The sequence below is a fragment of the Netta rufina genome (assembly GCF_964035555.1).
Source record: "Netta rufina genome assembly, chromosome: 10".
Classification (NCBI taxonomy): Eukaryota; Metazoa; Chordata; class Aves; order Anseriformes; family Anatidae; genus Netta; species Netta rufina.
Genome location: NC_140133.1, coordinates 17,978,271 through 18,002,988, shown reverse-complemented (window position 1 = coordinate 18,002,988; position 24,718 = coordinate 17,978,271). Strand labels below are relative to the sequence as shown.

Here is a 24,718-nt window from a genome sequence, read left to right as displayed (position 1 = left end):
TAGATCCCTGTTGCGTAGGCTGACTCCAGAGCAGAAATGAATTCCCCGTTGTTCGTACAGCTGTAGATCAGATAGATCTGTAGTAGCTGTCTCTTCTGTTCCTTGAAAGCGGTACATCTACAAAGCCTTTTCCTGGGATAGAAGTGCTATTTTTCCCTCACAGAATAGAGATCTGGTTGCTGCAACCTTTGAAAACCATTTGCACATGCTGCTGCCTTTCCCATGATGAATTTTCTGTGATCTTTATTCTGCCTTTAAGGAGCGTGGATATTATTTAGGTATTTCAAATTAGCCCACTTGCAATCAGGTTCTCAACGTGGAAGTCAACAGAAGACAGTTTGATCTGAATGGTCGCTTCCACCCCATATTAAAACATCAACATTATTCCAAACTGCATTCACCTCTCTGTATTATAAACTTTGTTCCTTTTTATTCTGGGGGTGTTCAATGCGATGCCCGAGGTTCAGAGGCTCTCACTTTGGTCCCAGTTGCAGTGTGCTTTGAACCTGTTCTGATGTGATGCTTTGTGGTAGAACAACGCTTTTGGGTTTTATGCTGCCAGCTGCATTCCCCGGCCCGATCAGCTGGGTTTTAGCCTTTAATGTTCCCCCTCGCTCAGCGCGGCTTGTTTCTCACTGTACCTAATGGAGTTCAGAAAACAATCCAGAAGCACAGCAATAAGAATCGAGATGCCTTGATCTTCCTTCCAGCTCCGTGGCAGTTGTCTTCCAACCTTGGAGATGTCACCTTGTCTTGCTCAAATTTCTAGTGGGGGTTGAGAGTGATTTGGCTTTCCAAGCGTGCAGTGACGTGTGGGCACTGCTGTTGGGGAGGAAGCTGCAGAGGTGCACGAGGTGCTCTTGTGAAGGAAAGGTCACTGCAGTCAGCAGTGTCCCTCTGAGCAGCGTGTGGGGACAAGGAGGGCTGCTCAGGGGCACGGGACAGGAGGGGAAGAGGCTGAACATCATCTGAAGAAGGAAGGACGGAAGGAAGCTCTTCTGTATTCATGGTCCTTAAGCAAGGGTGAGGAGAAGGTTCTTGCCCTGCTCTAGCACACCCAGAGCTATTGGTTTTTTTTTTTTTGTGGGGACACAGTGTGCACAAGGGAACCAAGTGCGGGTGGGCAGGACGGCTGGCAGCGCCATCTGAGGCAGTCTCAGGGATGCGGTCGGATGGCAGCGTAAGGAATAACTGCAAACCTCACCAGTTCAACTTCCAAACACCATGGATCATAGCCCTGCTTGAAATAAAGATCCCTTCCTCTGTATTGGAGGAGAAAATCCCCATCCTTAATTTTTTCCTTAATGAGGTGATAAGGAAAACAAAGGCACTGAAGGCAACAGAGCAGAACAGAAATATTTAAACTTCTCAGAGTGGCTTGGCTGGATTTTTCTGGCTTAGGCTGGGGCCGTTCCCTGCGCTGTTTCTTTAACTACAAAGCTCCTTTCTTCTAGAAATGGAACTTGAAAGTGATTGAAACTGGATTTTCTTTTTTTTTTTTTCTGCGTTTAAATTTGGAGATGACTTGATCGCAGCACACAGATGCCATGGGAGGTTTTCCTGGCGATCCGAGGCAATGGCATTACCACGGCTGAGCCTCTCACTGCAGTAATTGTCTGCAGATAGTTGTCACTGCTCTCCCAGTGGGAAACCAACTCCTTTGTACGTTCATACTGGTATTCAAGTCCCCTAAGCACAGGAGTGATGAGTAACCTGGAGGGAGAGGAGGCTTTCCTTGTCTGCTCTGGTGCCAAGCACGAGCCTTTCGGTTTGTGCTGGTAGAGTGGGGACAGGCACTGGGGTTTGGCTGCTCACCCAACACCGCCACGGTTCCCACTGTCTTTGTGATCTGAGTGCTCTCACATGGGGGTAGCTTGTGCCAGCCAAAGCCTTCTGTGAAAACAAGAGGCTTGTGCTTCTGTGTTCTTGTTGCCAAAGCCATGTCCCCAAGTTTTCCATAAAGTGAAGTTGACTGTCACTGGAGTGAACAGGAAGAAAACTGCATGGATATTTGCTAAGACAGCTTCAAAGATCCAAATAGGGAAGGTTCAGCTCCCGTGCAGCCTTTACTACAAGCATTTCTGCTCTTTTCTCACTCATTTCATTTCACAAACATGCTCCTTTCACACAGGGGTCTGTCTTGTTGATGCTTTTAACCAAAAAGCTGCTCTTTGAATGGTTTCTTCAGTGAGGTGCTGATGGTGGCAGGTTGGATCCCTCCCAGCCCCAGTCCCACGAGGCTCAGGAAGCCTCAGGTCCCTTGAGGGACTGTGAGAAGGTCGCTGCCCTTTGACTTTCCTCCCGGAGCTGCTCCCTAGGAAGGAGCTCCCAAACGCAGGGTGCGGCTTGCTGGCATTCGCAGTTTCTGCCCCAGAAGGGCAGAGCGCTGCTGAATTCCCTACCAACGACCGAGGCGAGGCTGGGTGCTCTCGTGGGCTGTTATTTCAGTGTTTATTCACTGTGCTCTGCTTGTGAAGCACGCTGCTAGCGTAAGGAGCTTTATTTCTCTTGTGTGCTAATGGAGCTGTCTAACAGGAGAGCGAAATGCTCAACAGCAGGTGCTGAGCACTGAATCGGTGCGGGATGCAGAAAGCAGGCGTGGAGCTCTGCACCCTCCGCACCTCCTGCCATCCCAGCTGAGGACGTCGGTGCCTCTGTTCCTCTCTTTCTGCAGGAGCTGCGCTGCTCTTATCTCCCCCTCCGCTTGCAGCTCCTGAAGGTGCTTTTTGAGACAGGATTTCAGCGTCTAATTCGAGCGCAGGATCAGGCAGGAGAAAGCGATGACAGCTCCGCTCCCCGGGTGGCAGATAACGAGGTGTCGGTGGCCGTGGCACCCGCCTGGTGCTTTACGGGGAGCCGTGCGGTGCCTGCCCTGCTGCTGGGAGCCTGGTGGAGCTCCGAGCCTTACCACCCTCAGCGCGGCACAGAAACGGGCTGTTGCTGTCGGGGCATATGGCAGAAGGGTTAAAATTTAATTAGACGACAGAGCGGCAGCTACCGGAGCTTAGCGGAGATTTGCGTAAGCGGCTCAGGAGGACAAGGCTGCTGTGTGAGCTGCTGGTGGGGCTGAGCTACTGCAGCCGCTGGCTCCCCGCCGCCGGGGCATGCCTGGAGCCTGCCCAGGAAGCGCCGTGAAAGAGGAGTTTTGTTGCGAGGCCGGAGCTGGCTCCCCGCACGCCCTATAAAGCCCGCCGGCCGGCGTGCCAGCACCCTGAGCGCCTGGGTAGCCGGGTGGAGGAGCCGCGTTCATCACCCAGCGGAGCAGCCCATGGCCTCGGTGCTGATGTGCGGGGTGGAGGACCTGCTGCTCGGAGGCAGCCGCTTCGTCTGGACCGTGACGGTGGCGGCGCTGAGGCGGTGGTACGCGGGCCGGCTGCGGGCATGCCGCCAAGCCCTGCGGGCATGGTGCGGCCTCGGGGACGTCTACCAGGTACGGGGGGAAACGGTGCGGCACCTGCTGCGGGGTCCCGGCAGCGGCACAGGGCCGTGGTGGGGGACGCCGGCTGCGTGGTGTCTCCTGTTTGAGAGCAGGAGGCTGTAATGCCACCGTGGCTGGGGTCGTGGGGTGGGTGCTGTCTGCGGGGGGCTGCGAGGAGTCTTGAGTTCACTACTTCTGGGGGCTTCCTCCCGCGGGCAGAAAATGCAGCACAGTCACATCCAGCGGCACTTAGTGCCAGGTAACTTTCTCTGGAGCCTGCTTTTGCCAGCAGTTATTTTTATCCATCTGTATTTATTGTCTCGCATGTAGGCACACGCTGCGTGTCCCGTCACGCTGTCAGTGCGAGTGTTTGCTTGGCTGTGGTGAATATTTCCAAGCTGTTTCTCCCCGCTCTCTCCCTGCTGTGTTGTGATAAAGGGAGCTGCGCAGCTCCCAGCACACCAGCTCTTCGTAGCCACCAAGGTGTAATTTCCACGTGGGAATTGTGCTAAAGGGACCTCTCTGTACCTATCTAATCCCAGAGGGATCCGTTGTGTTTAGCTGTAAGGTATGCCAGGAGTCAGAGAACAGCTTTAAGGTGATAGAAGTTCTTCCAAGTGCTCAAATGCAGCTGTGCATCTCACGGCTGACAACAGCAGTGTTCTTCAGCTGCTTCTCTTCAGAGCCTGGCTCAAAGTGAGAGTTTTAGGAAACAAAACCTGACTGCACCTCTGTCTGGAGTTAGCGTCCTGGTGGCTGTTGGTGAATTAACCTGTCCTCTATGGACAGCATCACTGCCTGGTGTGGTGGAGAGTCCTAAAGTGATGTGGAAAAGGGCAAAATGAGGGGATGGGTAATGCCAAACGGGGTCTGGGGGTGCTTTGCCCATGCTGAGAGCACAGCCAGGTGCTGGGCACACACAGCCCGGTGCCTGTGCTCCCCGTGCTGAGGATCTGCTGCGGTCTGTGCTGTGTCCTCCCGGAGAGAGGGAATGGGCAGGAACAAAGCTGCTCTCACATCTTAATGTCAGGAATTTCCTAATGGCAATTTCGGGGTGTATTAAACAGATGGCTGAAAAAATGCCCTGCAGCTCTTCCTTGGGTTGCGTAACACATTGCTTTTTGTGCTGAAGCCTTGGCTTTTTGCTGTGAAAAATGTTGGCAGTGTCCCGGCTGATTCCAGTGGAAGCAGGACCGAGCCCATTGCTCTCCATGTCACCAGCCTGCCTGGGTGTCGCAACCCTGAAAAAGTTAGTTAAAAAGTGAAAAAGTCCTGTAGTTAGTGCAGCTGCGTGAAAGCACCTTTTCTTCCTTGTGTTTTCATTAATAGCAGCACCTGGACAGGTGTTAACAAAATCCTTTTTCACCTTGGCTTCATCAGAAAGCTCCTCTCTGGGTTCCTTTACAGTCACATTCCACGTATGAAGAAGATCCCAGGTGGTATCTAAAGGAGCTTATGCCTAAACTTCTGCCCTCTATGATGACTCCAGGGAACGTGCATGGTTTGATTAAACCGGGGACAAATTCAGAGCTTTGTCCCTGAGCTGCGTGCTTGGGGCATGCAGGGGGAGGTGAGAGGTGCCGTTCAGCCCCAGGGGCTGCAGGTCGCTTTGGTCCCTGCTTGGGGCTCAGGTGGCTCTGGGGATCAGTGGCTGTTGTCAGGTGAGTTGGATGCTGTTAATGGGGAGTTCTGCCTGTTTTTGTAATCACCTCCAAGTTATTATGGTGGAAGGAGAGCCAGCAGAAGGCTCCCTGGGCTGGTGAGTTGTCCTTCAGTGAAGCACTGGCTGGCCTCACGGCAGTCCTGAGCTCTCCTGGAGCCCCAGCAGGGACAAGATACCACCACCTCCCTGCTCCTGCACCCGCTCTCCCCTGTGCCTTCCGAAGCAGGCAGGTGCAGGGGCTCTCACGTGGGACAGCCCTCTGGCCGGGCTCAAATCCTCTGCCAGCGTAAAGCCCTTACCTGCCTGAGCAGCTTTATGTGCAGGAGACCCAGCACAAAGCAGCCTTTCAGTCACCTCTTTAGCCCTGTTTCGAGCACGGTGTGGGGAAGCGCTGAGCTTGGGCACTTCCCCAGGCTGGGCTCTGTCTCAGGGTGCTTTGCTTGCCCTCTCCATGCCAACTACAAGGAGATGTGTTACAGGGAGACACGACTCACATCTCCTGGGCGTGAGGCTGGGTGTGGAGGCACCCCCAGCTCAGGCCCTGTCCCACTGCTGATTTGGCTGCCGGTTTTGCCTGTGAAAGTAACTCCGATTCACGTGGCTCGTGGGACAAAGCGCTTTTCCACCTCGGGAAGGTCACTTCCTCAGGGCTAAGGGCGAAACCTGCTGACGAGGCACAGTCACTGGGCCTTGTGCGTGTCTGTCCCGTGCCTACCTGGGGCGGAGGAGAGGAAGCGGCTGACTGCTGCTTCCTATGGGGCGGCGCAGAGGGCTGGGGCAGCGGGACCACGCTTCCTCTCCTACCACACCTCAACTTCTCTTTACAGAAGTGCTGACAATGAACTTGGAGGTTCTTTTTAATTAATTTATTTATTTTTAAATTAGCTCTGGCTGCTTTCCTCGGCCAGTTTTTATTTCAGAGGGGTGTGAGGCAGTGCTGTGATGCCTCTCATGCAGGGACTCAGCCTTGCTTTTACATCTTTGGTCTTCCCAAAGCAGCCCTCTGAGTGTTTCTGCCAGGCGTGTTTCCATCTGAGCTCACGATGTAGCGTTTTCAGTTTGAGTTTGTTCAAACAAAAATAAGGCTTCGTGCCGCTCCGCCCTCTTCCCCAGCAGCCAAACTTCATCACCAGACTGCGAATTTCACCTCATTTCCTCCCCGGTGTCCCGGTGCCAGGTTCAGACAGTGCCTTCCATTCACTGCCCCCTTCCAGCCTGTGTGTGTATGTTTTTATGACCTGATGCAGCTCGCAGACTTTGTTGGATTTCAAATGTCGCTGGCGCCACTTCTCAAAACCCAGCTCTTGTACAACAGTGCTGCTACACGAATGTTTTTGTATAAATCTCCAGCTCAGTTCTCTGCAGTCTGGCCAGCTTGGACGAGAGCGTCATGAAAAAGCAACTTGAAAGTAGTTCAGGCACACGCTGCTTTTTCCATGCTTCGTTTCTGAGTGTTTAGCTTGCTGTTGCTCCTTTTCTAGCATTGCCACTGCTGCTCTTTGCCATCTTGGATGGACTGTCCGTGTGCTTAAAATAACACCGTGCTATCTTTGTCTCCTCATTTTCTGAAAATCAGGCCATCCTTGCACAGTCTGCATCGCTCTCAAAACCTCTGGGTCATAATTAGTGATTAGCAATTCTTCTAATCTTCTGTACAGATGGAGACCGGTTCATTCGCAGAGACTGCAAAGAGGATAAAGCTATCAGCACTGGAAAATATTAGCTTAAATACCCTCCCACACACACTCACGTACACTTTTCCCTGCTAATGCTCTGCCCTCCATTTAAACGTGCATCAACTCTGCATGGTGGGGAGACAGAGGGTCATCAAAATGCTGAGAATAGCCCCAACGTGCCGTTGTTTAGCCAGTGGAAGCCATCCCTGACAACCCAAGCAATGTTAATTTTGAGACTGTGGCTTCCTGGCTTGGTTTTCCAGCTGATGTGGGAGGTGGGCTGCGTGGAGGGTACGTGGTGGGCTTGAGAGCACCGTGGGGGTGGGTGGCTCCTGGGAGACAGGAGGGCAAAGGGCTGGAGGGTGGGAGGAGAGAGATGGGGAGAGCAGGGAAGGGCAGCACGAGAAGTGCACGGCATGAGATGTGCAGGCTGGGCAAGCAGGGAAAGAGGAGAGACAAGAATAAAACCAAACGGCTCCATTGAGATGTCAAAACCGCTCCTACTCCAAGGAGAGCACAGCTTGTGAGGAGGTGTGGGAAAACAGGTAGAGAAAAAGAGCAGAAGTGCACGAGGAGGGGACTGAGGTTGTAAAGAGACAGCAGCACAAGAGGAGTGATCTTCCCAGCAAGGTGGCAGCCCTGGGCACAGGGGTTCCTGCTGTGCCCACGTGGAGCTGCCTGCCTGGTGCTGGACTGGCTGCGTCTGGTTGCCACGGTTGTTTTGGGAGAGAAAGTGTGGAGAAAGCCCTCTGGGAATCTGGCTGGGCACACGCACTCAGCAGCCCTGCAGGTCGGTGTGTTTGCTAAGCTGTAGTGAAAGTGGGTAATTCCTCCCCGACAGCGAGCGAGCTGCAGCTGCTCACCAACGGAGCTGGGCTGTGCTGTGCCCTGGGATGCTCGCGTCCTCCGGCTGCTGCAACCTCCTCCTGGCACTCTATTTCTTCTCTAGATGAGAAGGGAAGTTAGTTTAAAAAATATCTGTGGCCCACAGCTGAATTACACACCCAGATGTGCGTTTGTGTAAGTTCCCTGATCCTCCGAGGAGCTCTGCCCTTCCCCTCTGTCAACTATTCTTGTCCCTGGTGGTGCTCCAGTAGGGCAGAAGTTGGCACCACCCAGGTAACCTTCACGTCATTTCTCTAAGGAAAAATGACTCACTCTCTATTTTCCGTCTTATTTTGTGGCTTTGGATTCTGTGTTTTGGAGATAAACACAAGCCTGTTGCTCTGAAATACTTTTCCCAAACTGTCTCAGTTGCCACCCCGTAGTTTGCCGGTGCTGTTTGGAGCAGTCAGCTGGACCTGGACTGGCACCCTTGGTCCTGTGGGGCCAGCTCATGATTTTTTCATGAAACTTGTGAAATTGAGAGCTCTTGGAGTCATGAAACAGCATGAGAATACTACACAAAGTAACCATGAAGGAAAAAAGAAGTCCTTGTTTATAGAAGTGGGTATTGATAAAAGCTGGTTGCTGTGTTAAGGAGGACGAGACACCTCCAGCTGTCAAACTTAATTTCCTGTTGTAATTCAAATTATTAATCTCTAGTTTATAAAAAATTGGGTGGAGAAGTCCTCATACTTTGTCCTTTCTGTACAAAGTGGTTGCTCAGTTGTTGGGAGCGCAGATCTTTGAAGGAGAGCATCCAGTGAAGTTGCGGTGCCCGTCCAGAGCTCCTGCCTGCTCTGTGCTGAAATGCTGATCAATACTGCTGAACTGTGTTTCTGAAGGAGGAACAGCCTCTTGTTTTCTATTTTGAAGTAAAGGCATGTGTAAATTTGAGATCTGATGTCTCTGGTGTGCCTGGCTGGGGGTAACAGACTGCGTGGTGCAGAGGAGCTGCATCCTGGAGTTCTTTGTGTGCGTTTCTTTGGGGTTTCTATTTCATGGTGTTTTGTTTTTTTTTTTGGGGGGGGGGTTGTTTTCAATGAAAGCAGTCTTAGAAAGCAGTCTGAGTTGGTTCTGCAATACCTGTGCTCTTTGACTCACTCGTTGCTGTGTCAGACACCCAGAGGTGTGGGAGGTCTCGGAGGCTGAAGTGCCAGAGCGGGGCTGGCCGTGCTCCAAGCACAGCCCCATGTGCCGCATGCAGAAAGCGGCCCCGCAGAGGGGTGGATGAACTGTTCTGGGCCTCCACCAGCACAAACTGCACCCCTGGAGACCAACCCTGGCAGCAGAACAAATTCAGATGGACTGCCAAAAGTGTCACCTCGGGTCTGCGCTCCTCCTGAGGGGCGCCCTGGAAGGGAACCTGGAAAATGCTGTGCGATGTGTGCCTGGGTGCCTGCAGTGAGGGGTGAGGAAGCAATGGGAGCACTGAGTTTGTTGCCCCTGCCGCGTGTTACTTTACCCGGGCTCGGGAACACAATCTGCTGAAACTTGTTGAGCTGGAGAGCTGGTCCTGGAAGCCCAGCTCTGCTTGTGAGCAACTTCTGGTGGACGGGGCTGAGCTCCTCTGCCCTGAGGTGGGCACCGTGTCATGCCCGCGGTCAATAGCTGCTTTTTGGGTTTCCTTTCATGATAAAGGGTTAATATTACAAAGGAAAAAAATAATTGTAATGCTTTCCCTGCTCACCCCCACCCCCTGGTTTTAACAATTGCATTTCAACCTCTTGTGTCCCCTGACTCACGCTGGTAGGGCTTTTGTTTCTGAATCTGTAATCAAAGCAACAAATGCTAAGGTCACTTCCTTGAGATTATATGGCAACGGAAGAAGTCCGGGATCGTGTCTCCCTTCTTCCTCAGCTTGAATGTACAGAAAATACAAAGGCTGAGTGCACGCTTGTTGTTGGGGACTTCTCAGGTTTCTCCAGTCCTTTTAAATCCAGCAGGGTGTGTGGCTTGGAGGTAAGAGGCTGTATTTTAATTTCTGATGCTTGGCAAAGGCAAATAACTTCTTTTTTATTGTTGTTGCATTGTCTGCTGACTTAAAGATAATGCAGAGCTCGGGAGCTGCGCTTGCAGGAGAGAAGGCAGCCAGAAAACAGCAGAGAGCAAAGCGAGTTTGCTTTCAGCAACCTTTTTGCTTGCTCTTTTTGATTCTGACAGATGAGTCCCCAACAATTTCGGTGCCTTTCCCTGCACTCCGCTGGGGAGGTGAGGGGCTGGTTGTTTATTCTCGGCATTTACAGCTGCTTTTTCCTGCTTTTGTTGTTCGTGTTGTCCTGGCTGCTTTAGGAAAGGGCTAAATCCAGGCTTTATTCGGGTAGTTCTGCAGCACTGGAAAAGCAGGTCTGTAATTTCTGCTTACAGAAAAAAAACATGTTTTCAGATATTACCCTTACAGGCTGCTCCGAGATACCATTTACACTGAACAAAGCACAAATTCATAAGTCACAAGAAAAAGGCAGTCAGTGCCTGGCACAGTAGCTCCTTTCAGCTGCTAATTATTAAATGTCTCATCAGGAGGGCTCCCACCCTTGCCCCCAAAAAAACCTGCTGAGGTTGGCGGTGGGGATGCAGAAGTGCACATGGAGCTCGTCAGTGGCTGTCGAGGAAGAGGCTCTGATGAGAAGAGCTCGCTCTGCCTTAACACCGAGCCTGGAGCAGTCCCAGGCTGCCCAAAAACTCGGGGTGCTTGGCACGGAGCTGGCCCTGCCCAGCTCCTCTCCAGCATGCAGCCGATGCTCAGGGTTTTGGGTTAATCCAAACAACTGAGACGTTCTGGCTTTTCTTGCTTTATCTGCTTGCTCTGTGCATTTTTATTAAGCTCGCAGAAGTTACAGGTGGCTCGGAGGTTCGGATGGACGTGCGATAGAGCCCTTAGTGATATTTTTCTTTGCCTCCTGCTTACCTCACGTCTGGCGGCCGGGTTTCCTGAGGGGCCCCTGCCAAGCACGGGAGCAGCTGGAAAAGTCCAGGGAGAGGAAGGGGGAGGAAAGGGCCGGGCTGGAGGATGAACAGGGTGCGAGGACCCTGATGGGGAAGGGATGCAGGTGCCCTATGGGTGGTGGTGGAGAAGCAAGGAGTGCAGCCCGGCACCGTGCTGGCTCTGGGAGCCTCCCACAGGTGCTGCCAGGAAAGCTCTGCTCACTTGGGATCTTTTTTTCCCCTCGCTTCCCAGGAGAGTGCCCGGGAACAAAACATCTCCACGGGCTCCGTGCGTGGTAATGACCCGAGTGCAGCGGCGCAGAGCAAGATAAGCACGGCCCTAGCAGACACGGGTTCGTTAGCAGAGTTCTGCCAAGGAAAGCAGATGTTGGATGAAGTATTTCATTGACTTGATGTTTATGGCAGATTTGTGCTGATTGCTTCCTATTAATTTTCCTGATTTTTTAGGACTAGCCGTAGAGTTTTAAGGCCTGCGCGTAAGTTTCCTGTTTGCTCTTTTCTTGTTTTTATTTTGAATCCTGTGCAAATCGGCAAATGATCGGTAAAATACGGACAAGTGGAAGAGTCCTTTACATCAGCCGTGCCCTGCAAGAAGAAATAAATGGGAAAAGGAGGCTCAGAGGGAAAGCGTGTTGGCGCTTGGCCCCGAAAGCTGCAGTCGCCTGCGGTGGGGGAGAGCGCTTGGGCTGTTGCTCTGCCAGACTCCGTCAGCCCCCCCAGCTGAGCCAGAACATGAAAGTCAGTTGATGCTCTGCAGGAGCCAATTTTGTCTTCATATCTTCAGTTCATGGTGCTATTTTAGGAAGGTGCCATGCAACCCAGAGAGCCTTTAGGCTCCGGTTCCAGGCAGTGTGTTTTATCTCTTACTCTTTGCCAAACTTCACGCAGAGCCAACATTTCCTTGGAGAGCATCATCAAAGGGGCATTTGTACCAGCTTGCACTCAAGTGAGTAACCTCAGCCTGTCTGGTCTTAAAACACGATTCCTGTGCACAGTGTGATCCAAGGCCAGCCTTCAGCAGGTCCCCATCCCTGCCCGGCTCCTGCTGGGATGAGGAGCAGAGGGAGGTCTGCAGCCCTTGGAGAGGAAGGAGGCAGCACTGGAGCCATGCTGGCAGCATGGGATGGGTCCTGAGGTGTCTTGCTTGTAGCACGAAGGGTGAAAGATGTAGCCAGGCACCTCAGTGCATTGCCAGCTATTTAACGTAAAGCAGATCCTGGCTTCTGTTGAGGTTAATGGCAAGATAGCAAATGATTTAAGGCAAAATGCTGGCCCTGTTGAAGCTAACACCAAAGTTTGACTCCCTGGGGCCAGGACTTCAGCCAAAGGCTTTGTAACAGCCTGGAGATGGGACAGGGGAGGCGGCGTGTCTGGAGCCACGTGCTGCTCCCTGCACGGCTGCAGAAACTGTGCCCTTCAAAGGGATCAGGCTGGGAGGAGACCGGTGTATTCAGCCCCAAACCCTGCCTGCTTAGAGGGGCAGCAGCGAGGCAGGGTGTGTGGTGCTTCCTGGACCTACCCCTCGGTGCTTTTCCACCCCTGCCCATCTCCCACCCACGGGCTCCTACCCACAGCCATGGCCTGCAGAAAGGCCGTCGAGAGGCATGTTTCGGGCATTTTTTGGATCCTTTACAAAGTTTTCATAGGAATGCTGGTATAAAACCAAATCCTTGTTTGTTATTTTTATTTTATTTTTTTTCCTGAAAGCTTCATGTGACCCTGAGCGCTGGACCACGGTGAGATTTTGCTCTCCCAGTAAACACCCTAGGGAACTCTGAGGTCATTTATAAAGCGTTACAACTCACAACTTCTTCCCTGCCTTCCCCCTCAGCAGCACACAGGCCCCTTCCTTCCAGAGGGACAGCCCTTTGCTTGTATTTTCCTGGGATGTGCCTGGTTAGGGCAGCTCTATAGGGCAATACATTCTTGCATCTTATTTCCTCCTTTTCCCAGGCCGTGTCTGCAGCCCAGACATAAGCCGGCTGTGTCCGAGTCAGAGAACCAGTGCTGATTTAAGGCAGCTGAGGATCTGCTCGAGAATGCCTTCATGGCTGAAGGAGGGGAAAAAAAGCTCAAAAAAAGCCACCTAAATCCTGATGAAAATCTGAGGTCAGCGTAGGGGCTTCAATAGCAAGCTTTGAAATCTGTTACAGCCTTATGAGTTACAGAAAAAAGGTTTGGCAAAAATACCCTTACAGGAAATTACTGGCGTGGCTTTATAGCCGGTTAACTGCAGCTCAGGTAGGGATTTGGGGACGAAATCCTCTAAGTGCAGGGCTTGTTCTTGTCTGGGCTCGTGCACCTGCAAAGCAGTGCTGCTGCCTCTTGGGCACCAGTCAAAAAAAGAAAAATGGTGAGGATTTGGGGGGCCCCCATGTCCCCGACCTGGGGGAGGTTGGGTCTGTGTGCTGAAGGGCTGGCATCTCATAAATTGGGGGGAAATAGTTCTTGCTTTTTACAATCCCATAAGATTTCCTTTAGTTCCTGGACTGCTCGAGCTGCTCCGAGGGCCGTGCCTGTTTCAGGAACGAGGGATCCGGTTTTTGCAAGCTGTGCTCTAACACACCAGTGTGATTTCTTGGAGAACTGATGCTGAAAGCTTTGTGTGCAGGACGGTTGTTGGGTGAAAATGGTCCCCTCTTCTCATCTGTGGATCAGCAGTGGGGTTTTCCTTACCTAAACATTCATAGCATTTATCTACTTGCTTGGGCAGTGAAGTTTAATTCCATGTGGCTGCCCTGTGAGGAGCTTACAGCTCTGTGCTGCGGGGAGCAAAGCCCTGCTGTCACACCCGGGTATTTTCCAGGTGCTCACTGACAGCCGTGCACAAGCACAGGGATTTATCACGAGGAAGGGAAGAGGGGTTTAAGTCCTGCTGCAGGAGCTGGTATTCTGTCAGCTGTTTGTTTTTTTTTTTGACCTAAGTTTTTTTTTGAGATTTCCTGTTTACACCCTCATTACTTTTTTTCTTATTTTTGTTTCTGAGTGTGATGACACAGATGAATGTCTAAAAATGTTGGAAGTAACAACTGGCTTCAGCTACGGAGGATGTTACTGCTGAAGAGAAGTAGCGTAAATATCCTGTGTGTTTTTTTCCCCAAATAAACATTCAGGCTCAGGATATTACAGTGAATTGGTTTAAGCAGCCAAGACATAAGCTTTTTCTCTCTGCCTTACTTTTTTTTTTTTTTCCCTTTTTAAAGGACTGACATCTCGGAAAATCTTGCTTCCATGACTTTACATGGAGAATTTGTCTTAGTTTTTGTCTCAAGTGAAGTGGAGGAAAAAATGTGTTTTTCTTTTACTGACTGCTGTTAAGTGAACAGTATTAAAGTAATATAAACCTAAAAATGCAGAACAAAACTTCTTCCTCTCACTTTGTAAGAACTCCTGGCTAGACTAAATCTTTCTGGATATTTTAACCCATTGTTCCTGAGACCCTTAGACCTGGAATAACCCCATAGATCCTGAGAATTATTTCTCCTTCATTATATTCATTTAAATAAATCAGCTTTTTGGTGGAAGCCCAATGCTACTATCTGCCTCTGTGTTAGAGGGGGCTGCAGAATTGCAGTAATACTGCATCAGACGGGGTTTTTATTCTCTTTCCTTTTCCTTCCCTTTTTTTTTTGAGTTTTATATTGCTTCTTGGGTGATTTTGGGAAACAATAAGAATCCAGCAGCCCTGAATCTCAGGATGGCTTTGCCATTACATTGGCAAAAACAATGTTTGCGTTGCATCGCTCTGCTAATTTCCTATTGAGGATGAGATGATACGGGGATACTTAATGAATGTTATGCTGCTGCTTTCTGTGCTAAATAATAGCCTAAATATTAGCAGCCTTTTAAAAATAACTTCTAAAAAGACTGACTTGGGTGCATGTTGCAAAAATATAACCAAATTGTTCATTTGCACAGACAATGCAAAATCAATGAGAATAAGCTGAAAACACAGATGTGAGCCTATATATATCTCAAGGGTGCTTGTGCTGCCCCTTAACTGAGCCAGACAGCTGTGCTCAGCTCATGATTGATTGGTCCAGCTAAATAGAAAATCAATTATATTGTTCAGATTAGCGAGGCGTTCTGAATTAAAGATGAAAACGTGTCTGTGAGGGGCTTCCAGGGCACTGGGTCTTGGGCAAGGAGGAGCCCTGCACCCGCAGAGCTGGGGACCAGGTCCAGGCTCCTCCAGAGCCCAAGGAAGCTGGCCAGGCAGATGGATGTGCTGCAGAGAAATAATTACACCCGTGTCACTGGGGGAGTTAAAAACAAGTCCTTCAGCTCCAGGAGCTCAGGGTGTCTGGTTGCTGAGCTGAAGACACTCTTCCAGAGCCAAAATCCTTTATATCCTGTGATACTGCGGTGGCGTGATGCTTCTTATGAAGCTCCCCATTTATTCTTCAGGCACCAGGAGAGGAGCACACCACTGATACCTGGTTTGTGCTGTGCTTCTGAGCTGGTCTCTCAGCTCTGATAGCCCCTGAAGCTTTCTGTTCTGCCTCCCGTATGAACAAAGCTTGGAAAATGCGAGGAGGGAGCTGCTGCTTGGAAATGACCGCTCACGTGGGTGAGGTTCCTGATGCAGGATGGGTTTGTGTTGCTCCCTGATGGTGGCTGGGAGTGATTTGCTTCCAGTTGTGTCTGTAAATACAGAGTAAGCAGGAGAAGTGCACTTTGCCCCATCGGGAATGGGGTGGGGATTTTTGGAGCAAGCTCTTGCACATCTGCAGGAACCACGGCACTGGTTGCTAAAGCCTTGGGTCTGCAAGAGGCGCCTGAGGGTTGATGTTTGGGCTTCCCTAGTTAACCCTGCTGAAGATTTGAAGCCTGCAAGCAAAGCTGGTGGTCACCCCAGCAGATCTGTGCTCCTTGACGGGGCTCTGGTGCGACGTGGGGAGTGCAGACTGGTGGAGAAGACACCTTAGCAGGCACCCAGCCATCAGGTGTGCCCACGTAGACAAATAAAACCATTTCAGAGCATCCAAAGGAGGGCTATGAAGATGGTGAGGGGTCTGGAGGGCAAGGCGTGTGGGAGTGCTGAGATCCCTGGGTTTGTTCAGCCCTGAGCAGAGCAGGCCGAGGGGAGGCCTCATGGCGGCCTGCAGCTCCCTCACAGGGAGCGGAGGGGCAGGCGCTGAGGCGCCTGAGGCGCTCTCTGGGGACAACGGTAGGACCCGAGGGGATGGCATGGAGCTGGGACAGGGGAGGGTCAGGCTGGGGGTTAGGGACAGGGTCTGCACCCAGAGGTGGTCGGGCACTGGGACAGGCTGCCCAGGGACATGGTCACAGCACTGAGCCCTGAGTTCATGAGGCATTAGGGCACGGCTCCCAGCCACGGGGTCTGGTTTTTGGGTGGTCCTGTGCAGAGCCAGGAGCTGTGCTCGATGGTCCGTGCATGTCCCTTCGAACTCAGGATGTTCCTTGATTCTGTGATTTAGCTTTCCAGTAGTCTGGGAAGCAGCTGTGTGTGAGTTGTTTTAAGATGGGATTGCCGGAGTCCCAGGTATTAAATGTTAGTCACTGATTCAGGAAGAGATTTCAGGAGTTGGATTAGTTGGAGGCTTTTCATGTTTTTTTAATTGGCTGCTGGAAGAAAATTAGGGCTTGTTTTTACATGCAGACTACCACGATGACTTTGAATACTACATACTATTTTGTTTTAAAACCGGTCCCATGGTAAGCGTGTAATTTTGCATTATGTATACGATGTGGGCCACTGCTAAGAGGGGCTTCGCTTTCGTCTTGAGCTCCCTGCTCTCTCCTCTCCTTTGCCTTGGACCTAGCAGCAATGTGGGTTGGTTCAGCTTGCTGGCCCACTGGGAAGCTGATTTAGGTGGTGGTTTTCTCCAAGCAAAGTAGTGAATATTCAGCCCTTCTGAAAATCAGACTCTTAAGCTGTGTCCTTACATTTACTCATCGATAAAACCAGGGATAATTATATCTTGCCTATCATCAGGGGCGTTGTGAGGTTTAATTACTTTTAAGGTACATTGTGATCACCTTGGGTGGCTGAATAGGAGGAGCACAGGTTGTGGCTGGTATTTCTTTTATGTTTTAATCTTGCAGGCAACCTTCCTCTCTCCTCAGCACAAGGCTTTGTGTATGTGTTTGCTATAATAGAAACCCTTTTTTCCTTAACAATAGACAACTGAGGCAATTAAAACAGTCAGAAGTGATTAATGTGATTTCACTGGGTAAAAAGCTAAAGCAGCTCGCAGTTAAATAATGGCAACCCTTTTGCTATCTCAGAGCAACAGATGGGGAATGATTTAAAAACACTATTGGATCTGACACTTCACAACAGGGGCAGATTGGTAACAGTATGTCAGAGCCAGAAACGTGCAGCACCTTGAAGGGTGTGCTGATGAGATGATTAACTGACGGCAGCGTGCGGCTCCTTTATGCACGTGCAGTGTCAAACCTGCAGCTCTCGGTAACAAATGGACCCGTGATGGGATCGTAATGGATTGAAAGACATCAGACAGTGTGTGCAGCAGGCGGATAAATCGTGTGGAGCTCACTGGGAGCCAGCATGGGGACGCTGCAGTTTTGTTTCCAAACCCCGGAGGAGGAAGCTGGGAGTGTTTCCTTGCAGGGGTGCAGCTGTGGTTCATATGGGACTGTCGCTGGTGTCTCCGTGGTGGTGCAGCCTCAGGTCTGCACCCCTGCATGCACACGCTGCCTGAGGTCACCCTTCATCTGGCCCTTCTGTGTGAATTCACACTGACAGCAGAATAAGAAAGTCAAAGAGAAGTATTTTCTCCAATTAGACTTTCTCTGTTAGTGGTCCTTTTATGAGTATTGCTGTTTTGGTGAGCAATGCGGTGCTATCTATAAATATCCCTATTTTTTAGTAATGTCTGTTGGGGGATATGTCTATAGGGATATGTCTATCCCTATTTTTTAGTAATTTTTTAGTAAGGAGCACCTGTGGCACTGATACCAGTAAGCTCGCTCCATCTTCCCACACAAGACAGAGCTGTGCCTGCAGACATTCATCTCCAATCTTTTTGTAATGCTGCTTGGGAAGAGGCTCCCTCATGGGTTTTGCTCAAAATGAGCTCAATTAGTTCAAACAATAAACCTTTGTTAATTCAGCCTCTTACGGCTGAGAGGGGCTGGCTGGTTACAGCAGAGGCAGTGTGCTGCAGCCCTTGCTGCATGCAGCAGCGCACTGAAACGGGCCAGTGCTGGGGAGAGGGGAAATCTCTTCACATGTACTGGAATTGGGTGAGGGAAGGCTTTATTTTCATTATTATTATTTTTTTTTAAGTCTTTACAAGTTTTGGGTGTGCAGCAGTCCGGGGCTGGCTCCTGCAGCAGAGCCCCGTCCTTGTCACCATCACAGGGCAGGAACCGCTGCGTCTTGCTGCCTAATCCCATGGGGAGCCCCCGTCTGAGCAATCCTCAGCCTCTGCTCAGAGCTCAGGATTTACAGTCTGTGAGGAGCTGGTGCTGTCAGGAACACGAGTCACTAAGGCTGTGAGAAGAAATACAAAAGCCAGGTTTCTTTTAGCAGCTCTCACCCCCAGAGCCGTGCAGCTGGTCCTCTGCCTGCGCTGGCCGGAGCCCGTAATTAGAACAGAGTTTGAATAATGTAAAAGCCTTTGTGGAAATGTATTATATTTCAAAGGGCAGATATTAAAAGGGCAGAATAATGTGCAGCTATTTCTGAATTCTTCTCCTGTGAAGAGGAGAGAGATGTTGATTGCAAGGGATAAATGTGACACGAAGTGGGAACCAAAGCAGTCCAGGCATAGCAGCAGAGGCTGCACGCCTCGTCCTGTGCTTAATGCAGTTCAAGCATCTCTCTTGACCTGTACATGCATCCTGGGGAAGCAGCAGCTTCTACTTCTCATGAGAAGTTATTTATGGGAGAGCAATAATGTGCTCTTGGAGACTCCTTCCAATTTGGAGACCAGGTCCCGGTCAGCAGACCAAATTGGGGCTGATCCATCTGCAGGGTTGGATGGATGGAGGTTTCTTCGGTCCTTGGTCATCTGCACTTGTCACTGGAGCAGAAAGTCCTCGCAGAAGGTCGCTGAGCTCCAGCACAGTGTTGGTTTCCTGATCAGTGCTGGTTACAGGCTTGTTGTATGCTGTCCTAGCCTCACGTGGCCCTGTGCAAAGCAGCAAGGTCACAGATCCTCCTGTTCCTGACGGTGCTGTGTTGCTGTCTTTGCAGATGACAGAGGGCCGGCACTGCCAGGTGCATCTCCTCGATGACAGGAACTTGGAGCTGCTGGTTCAGGTAAAGATCCCTCTGCTTTGGGCACTGGTGGTGTGGCCAGGCCTGGGGAAAACTGATTTTTATTCTGCTCTGATAGTCCCCATGTAACCCTGCCACTGCAGGGAGCTGGGGGTGTCACCAAAACGGTGACCAAGTCTTAAAGCCGTGCAGAAGTTCCACTGAAAAAGTTGTGTTGGGGCTCTGAAGTCCCAGTTTGGTTGTTAAAGTGGAGATTTAAGCTCCCAAGTCACCCAGACCTCTATAAATGCTTTGTCACCTTCCTCTCTGTGCTCCTAATTTGTCCTGTAATTGATTAAAAGTAATAGTTTTTTGCACTAGTGTTTGTATAGAGTTTGTTAGTATTTGCAGTAGTTTTTTTGCCAGATTTCCATGCCTTTTTTTTTTTTTAAGGAGTGCCAGTCAGGGCTGAGCTGTGAATGCTGTTTGAAGAAAGACGTTGCATCTCTTACTAGATCTAGCAAATAAGAGAAGTGGAATTAATGGGCATGCTTTCAACATGCCGTCTGCAGTTGTGTCAGTGTTTGCAGAGAAGATTATTTAAATGAAAGGTCTGAACTGAAATGAATAAAATGGTCTTGAATCTTTCAACAGCCCAAGCTTTTGTCTCGCGAGTTACTGGACCTAGTGGCCTCGCACTTCAACCTGAAAGAAAAGGAATATTTTGGGATAACTTTTATAGATGATACGTAAGTATGCTAATTCGTTTTAAAGAGCTGTGGTTTATTGCAAAATGAAACCTATCCCAGACACTGTGGCAGCTCAGTGTGATGGAAAATGCCTTTTTGAAGAAAGGCTTTCCTCCCTTTTGCTTGTGCTGTTTGGATGATGAAAGAGGAAGGTACCAAACAGGAAAAAAAAAATTGGAAAATATTTGGCTGGCATAAAATGGAAAACACTTGTAAAATCCCTGCCTGACACTTTCACTTTTCACGCTCATCTTACAAGATGAAAAAGCTGATTCAGAAATAATTTCCCATGTGAACGCCCCCAACTTCCCCACTCTGCACTTTTAATAATAACAAAAAGGATTTGGATTTATTTTCGAAACAAATAGCTTGTATTGCTTTCCACATTAGTCTCAATGCATTATCAACGAGTTGTTTAAACCCAACTGTCCTTAACTGTGAAATATGAAGGTAGGCTTCCTGTAAACAATTTTTCCTTTTGCTTGCCTATTGCTTTTAGATATCCAACCTATTCTACAGCCTGCCAAAAAGAACTACAAAAGCATCAGATGTAAATGCCCAACTCTCCCTTCCTGAGCTGTGCTGCACCCCCTGACAGCTTCCATGGTGGCTGCCTGGGGTGGGCAAGGTGCTGCAGCCAGAAACCTGCTTCTGCTGCTGGATGGAGGCAGCTGGGTTGGTGGAAATCTCGGCTGTTGTTTAGATAGATCTCTCAGAATTGCCCCAAAATGCTTTCCCAGGTGTGCAGGGTGCAGCCCAGCAGGGTGTCAGCTCCCCAAGGGCTGGCATCTTCAGCAGTGTTACCTGACAGCTCCCTGAAAGCGCAAAACAGCTGAAGGTAAAGGGAGAAACGGAGTTGTGCATAAATATCACCCCTAAATAAACCTTTTCTCGTCCAATGCGAATAATACTAGTCCCTGTTGCTCTCTCTGCTGCCACTTTTATGGTGTTTTTCATGGGAGCTTCTACCTACAGACCACATTGAGCTGAGTTTGGGGTCACCCTGAAGAGGCAGCACTGGCTGCTGGGGCTTACGGGGGTGGTAGTAGCCACTCATCTCTGGACCCCTTACTGCGGCAGGATATTATTAAGTTGCTCTCATCTTGAGTATTTTGCCACATTCTTGTCTTTTCATCTCTTCAAGACACCTTCCAGCTCTTCTGTAAATCCCTTCAGACTGCTGTTCACACACGGCTTTTTCAAGAGCTGCCTCAAAGTTCTGCTGGAGGTCTTTGGTTGCTGGCGCTCCCTCGTGGCGAGCTGCCTTAAAGTGCTGCCAGTGGATTAGCTAAGAGCTGTTGGCATCCCCAAAACCACCTGTGGGACTCCAGAGGCTCCCTTGGGTGTGCAGGGCTTGGAATGAGCGTGTGGCCTCTGGAGGGCACCCATGCTCCGTGGCTGGGCACACCCAACATTTGGGGGCAGCAGCAGTCTCTTGGGCTGCTCTGAGGCTTCAGGGTCATGAGGGAGGTTACTGGGGCTTGGGGGATTTAATTTATTATTTTTATTTATCTTACTTTTTATTTATTTATTTTTATTTTGTTTCCAATTTTTTTTTTTTTTTTTTTTTTCAATTTGAAGAGGCCAATTTTAGAGGCATGCAAACTGCCACCCTTTGCTACAGATCAGATCCCCCTGCTGTGCATGAGGAGTCAATGGAAGTCGCCCCATTTATAGCAAAGAAAGGTCCACTTCTTTTTCTGGATGCCATATTATGGCTTTTGTGCTACAATTGAAAATACAACTGTAAAGAGTGTTTTCTAATGTTCAAAAGTGAATTATGTCAACATCTGAAGTTAGGGAAAGAGGAAAGAATTTGAACTGTTTGCCTGCTTCAGAGCTAAATTTTGCAATTTTTTTAAAGTAATGCTTGGAGTAAACATGCACTGGAAAGAACACATTTCCACGTTTCCCTTCCTACTTGTAACCATCCCCTCAATCTGTTTCTGCAGAGGTCAGAGCGTCTGGCTGCAGCTGGACCACAGAGTCCTGGATCATGACTTGCCCAAGAAACCAGGTCCAGCAACTTTGTATTTTGCTGTTAGGTGAGTAATTGTTTCCAGAGAGAAAACAGTACCCACTTGGTTCATTTATCTCCAGCGGTTTTTGTTTAAAGGAATGGATTAGTGATATAGGAAATAAATGTCAAACCGATACGTTATTTTTAAAGGCTGACTAAGTCCTAGGTAAGTGCTGCATTCTTTTGTGTTTAGCTATGAAATCAGGTAGTTTGGCACCTGCTACTTTTTAAACTGGTACTAGCACATTGTTCCTTTTTGTTTGTTTAAATCACCCCCTTTTAAAATCTTTTTTTTTTTTTTTGTCTGACTTGTCTTTAATAGTGCTATATTTTGATGCAGTTTGTTTAAACAATCACACTTTTTCATGTTCTTATGTTTACTTAAGGTTTGTCAGCACTTGAAAGGGATTGCTGATGGCTTCTTTGCTCACACAGCTTCAACCAGTCCCCAGGAGAGAATAAAATCCCTGGCGAAGGGATGATTTTGGCCAAAGTAATTGTATTACTTTAGGACTTTTGCTGGCAAAGCTCTGCTGGTTAGGATGTGTTTTTTTCAGGCCCGTAACAGACAGAGCTGTGCTGGCAGAAAAGACCAAACGTCATATTCTTAGTGTTGTTAGAGTTTATATTTTTGTTTTCTTTAGTCTGTGAGGAAAATGAGAGCAGACTGACCTCATTCACTTTCCCTATCAAGATTTATGCCTTGTGTGCTTAATTACCTGAAGCACTTCCAAAGCAGAGCCTGTTGTGCAGTTCGGTCAGTTGGCACCATTGCCCTGCCACGTCCTCTGCACTCTAGACATGGAGAGAAGGGTTCCACCAAGTGGCACTCTGTTTTTGCTGAATATGTGCTTATTTGTGATGGAGTTAAGTGCTTCTCTTCCTCCCCCCTTCTCCACTTTTTTCAGGAAAGGGAGGGAAAAAAACCACATTTTAGAAGGGTTGATGGTCTCCTCAAAGTATTCGCTGTTTGAGGACCTACAAAACTAAAATATATGACTGGACATGGTGCCTTCTACCCACTGGGGGCTACCATGACCTCACACCTGAGCTGTCACCTCCTGGCAGTTCTGTGGTTGGAGCTGATGTCATGGCCTTGTGATGTCCAATTTTGCCCTCTCCATTGCAAGATGTTCCTCTGCAGGACGGGGTGTGTAGAGACCTGGGCAAGAGTTAATGCATGAAGAGTAGGCTTGGGAAGATCAACTTCTAAAAGCTAATTTTAAACTTAACTGCTCCGGGGCGATGAGATCCAAAAGAAGCAATTGGGAGCCAAGGAAGAGAGCAGTGAGCAGGAAGCCTGTGCAGAGCAGGAGGAAGATACAGGAAGAATTAGCAATGTAAAAACTATCTTACGGTTAAAAAATAGATATTCCAGCAGATTCAAAATGTGCAGCACTGCATTTTGTCACAACTCTTTGCATAAGTGACTCCAGGCCTTTGCTCAGTGGCACAGGCCTTGGGTGGTTGGCTCAGACGCTTATCTCGTGTGAGCACATGTGCCTCGTCAGAGTCTATTCTTTAGTCAAACTCCCATGAGAGCAGCTGAAATGCACAGTTGGAGGCTGGGATGGAGAAGCACAGCAGGGATGGGAGGGACAGGCAGTGTGCAGGTGATGGGCAGCGAGCACCAGCACACCTCTGGCCATGCACAAGGTGACCCCGCTGGATGCAGCTGCAGGGCAGCCCTTGGTCTGAGTGAGTGGGCATGGACTGGAGAGGGGATACTTATTTTTATGCTTGCATAAACTCAATCCAGTCATGTAAATCTTTCATATGGTGCACTCAGCTGCTGAAGAGCTGTACGATGCAGGTTTAGGACTTAGAAAAATATCCTTCTAGTTTAAAGGATGCTGACAGCATCAGAAATAAAAGGAGAACACTTTATTTTGTTTTGAAACATGCCTGTTGTCCCACGAACATCCTTATCTCTTTGCTCTGGTGTTCTCCGTCTGCACTGCACTGATAAGAGCATTCAGCTTGTGCCACGGAAGAAATGAAGCACCCAGATCTGCCCAGGAGTGCTTCCCCTAACTCGGGGGCTCCCACCACCTCCTGCTCTAACAGCTCTGACCGGGTGCTGCTCCTTTTCAGAGCAGGAGACACTGCCCTGCTTATGAGGGCAGCAGTAAGCTATGACTGATGATCTTGGCTGAAAAAAACTGCAGGTGCAAAGCAAGGGATTGTCTCTGAGCGTGGCAGGCTGTGTGGTCTGTGTTAGCCCTCCTGGCCTCTCGTATCACAGGCTGGAAGCTGAGAAGCCCTGCTGGGGGCTGTGCTGCTGGGGTGGTGGTGGTTGCCCCAGCCCTTTGGCTGCAAACAGAAGTGCACCTCCTTCTAGCATCATGCGAGAGAGTCTGGATCCAATCTGTGATGATAATGAAGCACAGGCATTCTGCTTTTAAATCCTGAAAGGATTTAAAAAAAGCTAAAGAAGGATTGACAGGACAATGTTCCCACAAATTTGTCTCCTTAAACCGACTTGGCAGTTCCGTGCTCCTCAAATTAGAGACGTGTTTTCTCTGCATCTCTGTGTCTCAGCGCTGCTTAGTTTGATGCCCTGAGTGAGTCAGAGGTGTGCAGACAAGTTGTGTGTGGCTTGCAGAGTGCCAGCTGTGTGCATCATGTTTGGCGTAGCTGTGTAACAAATCAGGACACATCTGCCAACCTTGGCTGGGCCAGAGCAGCCAGTAATGGAACTGCTTTATTTGGTTGTGCCTCTGCATCACGTCGCTTGTTTGTATGTGAACTGTATACCGTAAAGCTGTTCTGGTGGCAAGTTGTGCACAAATGTCAGAGGCTGGTGGGTTGCAGTGGGATTAGCTACTGCTTTGTGGGGTGCTGGCTTTCCATTTTTCCATTTCCATGAGGCTGTTTCCCCAACCTGTAACACCCAGTTTTAAGTTACCTTTTCCATTTCTGTGGTTTTGCCTGCATAGGAGGAACGGGGTTTGCTGCTTTAAACCTCAACAGGGTTTGCAAATGAGATTAGAAGTCGTCAGCTACCTGTGATGTGTTGAACAAAAGGAGTTTTTTTGTTCCCTTCATGCTGTTGACCCACAATTTTCTGCTTGTTCCCTCCTAATAGGCAGGAAATGAAGTGCAGTAGCTTGTAGTTCCTCTGTACCGTTTTATTGCTGGAGAGCATAAAGCTGAGGAAATCAAATGATTTG

General features: G+C 49.5%; 1 protein-coding gene across 1 annotated transcript in view; it reads left to right on the top strand.

Moving 5' to 3' along the window:
* Positions 1 to 3,268: 3,268 nt before the first annotated feature.
* The window catches only part of FRMD4B (FERM domain containing 4B), a gene marked incomplete at its 5' end in the record, with an annotated part of 72,904 nt that continues 51,454 nt past the window's right edge, over positions 3,269 to 24,718 (top strand). The window contains 4 exons of the mRNA XM_084292444.1: positions 3,269 to 3,430; positions 18,774 to 18,839; positions 19,431 to 19,525; positions 21,478 to 21,570. Coding sequence (XP_084148570.1) covers positions 3,269 to 3,430; positions 18,774 to 18,839; positions 19,431 to 19,525; positions 21,478 to 21,570 — 416 coding nt within the window. The remainder of the gene's footprint in view (positions 3,431 to 18,773; positions 18,840 to 19,430; positions 19,526 to 21,477; positions 21,571 to 24,718) is intronic.